Source organism: Pangasianodon hypophthalmus, chromosome 3 (assembly GCF_027358585.1).
Source record: "Pangasianodon hypophthalmus isolate fPanHyp1 chromosome 3, fPanHyp1.pri, whole genome shotgun sequence".
Lineage (NCBI taxonomy): Eukaryota > Metazoa > Chordata > Actinopteri > Siluriformes > Pangasiidae > Pangasianodon > Pangasianodon hypophthalmus.
In genome coordinates, this window is record NC_069712.1 from 34,118,810 (window position 1) to 34,121,144 (window position 2,335).

General features: G+C 48.6%; 1 protein-coding gene across 3 annotated transcripts in view; it reads right to left on the reverse strand.

Annotated features, from left to right (window-relative positions):
- The window catches only part of pcnx1 (pecanex 1), a 28,933-nt gene extending 26,813 nt beyond the window's left edge, over nt 1-2,120 (reverse strand). For 2 of the 3 annotated variants that reach the window (XM_034302768.2, XM_034302767.2), the window contains exon 1: nt 1,755-2,119. In XM_034302768.2, the coding sequence (XP_034158659.2) occupies nt 1,755-1,907 (153 nt within the window). In that variant the 5' untranslated portion in view covers nt 1,908-2,119. Of the gene's footprint in view, nt 1-1,754 lie in introns of all 3 variants that reach the window. The other variant, XM_034302769.2, reaches the window with a different exon arrangement.
- Nucleotides 2,121-2,335: the final 215 nt, after the last annotated feature.

Consider the following 2,335-nt stretch of genomic DNA (forward strand, 5'->3'; position numbering starts at 1 on the left):
ACTCCGACATACACACACTCCGATACACACACACTCCGATACACACACACTCCGACACACACACTCCGATACACACACACTCCGACACACACACTCCGATACACACACACACTCCGGCACACACACTCCGGCACACACACACTCCGGCACACACACACTCCCGGATCACACCAGTGTTTATACAGCTACTGCAACACACACACACACACTCACACACACTCCGACATACACACACTCCGATACACACACTCCGATACACACACACACTCCGACACACACACACTCCGACATACACACACTCCGACATACACACACTCCCGGATCACACCAGTGTTTATACCGCTACTGCAACACACACACACACACTCCGACATACACACACTCCGATACACACACACACGCCGACATACACACACTCCGGATCACACACACACACACTCCGGCACACACACACTCCGGCACACACACACTCCGGCACACACACACTCCGATACACACACACTCCGATACACACACACACACACACTCCAACATACACTCCAACATACACACACACACACTCCAACATACACACACTCCAACATACACACACACACACACACTCCGGCACACACACACTCCGATACACACACACACACTCCGGCACACACACACACTCCAACATACACACACTCCGGCACACACACACACTCCGATACACACACACACTCCGATACACACACACACTCCGATATATACACACTGTGATATACACACACACACACACTCTGATATATACACACATACACCATGATACACACACTCCGGTACACACACTCACACTCCGATACACACCCATTAATAGTGAATACACACACACACACACACTCCGGTACACACACTCACACTCCGATACACACACATTAATAGTGAATACACACACACACACTCCGGTACACACACTCACACTCCGATACACACACATTAATAGTGAATACACACACACTCACACTCCGATACACACACATTAATAGTGAATACACTCACTCCGGTACACACACTCCAGTACACACACATGAATAGTGAATACACCTCACTGTCAGCTTTGTGTGTTTACTCCTCTTGATGTACGCAGACAGTAGAGGTGTGACGCTCTCTCTCTCTCTCTCTCACACACACACACACACACTCCAGCAGAGGTGTGCCAGCGTGCTGATACAGTGAATGTGAGTGTTATTAATGTTTTATAAGGCTTCATACAGAGGTGTAAAGGAGCGAGGGAAAGTTGGGACTGAAGCGACTGATGGTTCAGACGAATCCCTTTAAATAATCAGAGCTGCTGCTCTGTCACAACAAACTGCACACCATCACACACACTGCGACCACGACCACGATGATGAGGAGGAGGATGACAGTAACGATGATGAAGATGAGGATGATGATGACAGACTCGTGAACACCAGCTCGTTAAGGAACCCGCACTCCTCCGTCTTCAGTGTGCCTCGTCTGCGTCTCTCGGTTCATTAACCGCAATAACATTTACACTGAAAACTAAAACCTGGTGCAAACAACAACATCAGGACTGAAAGACAGCGAAAGTGACACGAGTCAGAAATAAATAAATAAATAAATAAATAAAGGAAAGGAGGATGGAGATGTTAGAGCTGGACACAGACACACACACAGCAGGCTTCAGGGCTGAGTCTATACACCATAATTCTAATAACACACACACACACACACACACACACACACTCATACACACACACACTCACCATGTAGAGAGTGAAAGGGAAACACAATAGGAAGAGCCAGATGTAGAGGTGTAACGCGTTGACGAAGGTGTTCTGATGGGGGTCGTAGTACCATCCGCCCGTGACGGAAGCCCAGACCCCCTGCCTGAGGATCTGCAGCGTCTGAGAGCCCATGCTTCCGATCCGCAGCCTTTAACCGCTAAACCTGCGCCTTCAGCGCACTGACAGCGTCCCGGAGCTGCTCCGCCTCGCCTCTGACTCTGACTCGGGCCTGCAAAATAAAGCGCTCCATCTGTGCACAGCCTGCGTTCCTCCTCCACCTCCTCCTCCTCCTCCTGCTCTTACTGCTGCTGCTGCTGCTCCTCCGAGTCCTCCAGCGTCCCACAATCCCCTGCGCCTCCACACCTCCAGCACCGGCGCCTGGGACTTGTAGTTTCATTACCCGCTAGCTGACTAGCAACATAACCTCTGTATTTACTGTGAGAAAACTACAAACGCCTAATTGTTGTTTTTTTTCCTCCCTTGAACGATAATTATGAATATTTATATTTATGAATATTCATACATGTAATAATTATGAATATTTGTATTTATGAATATTC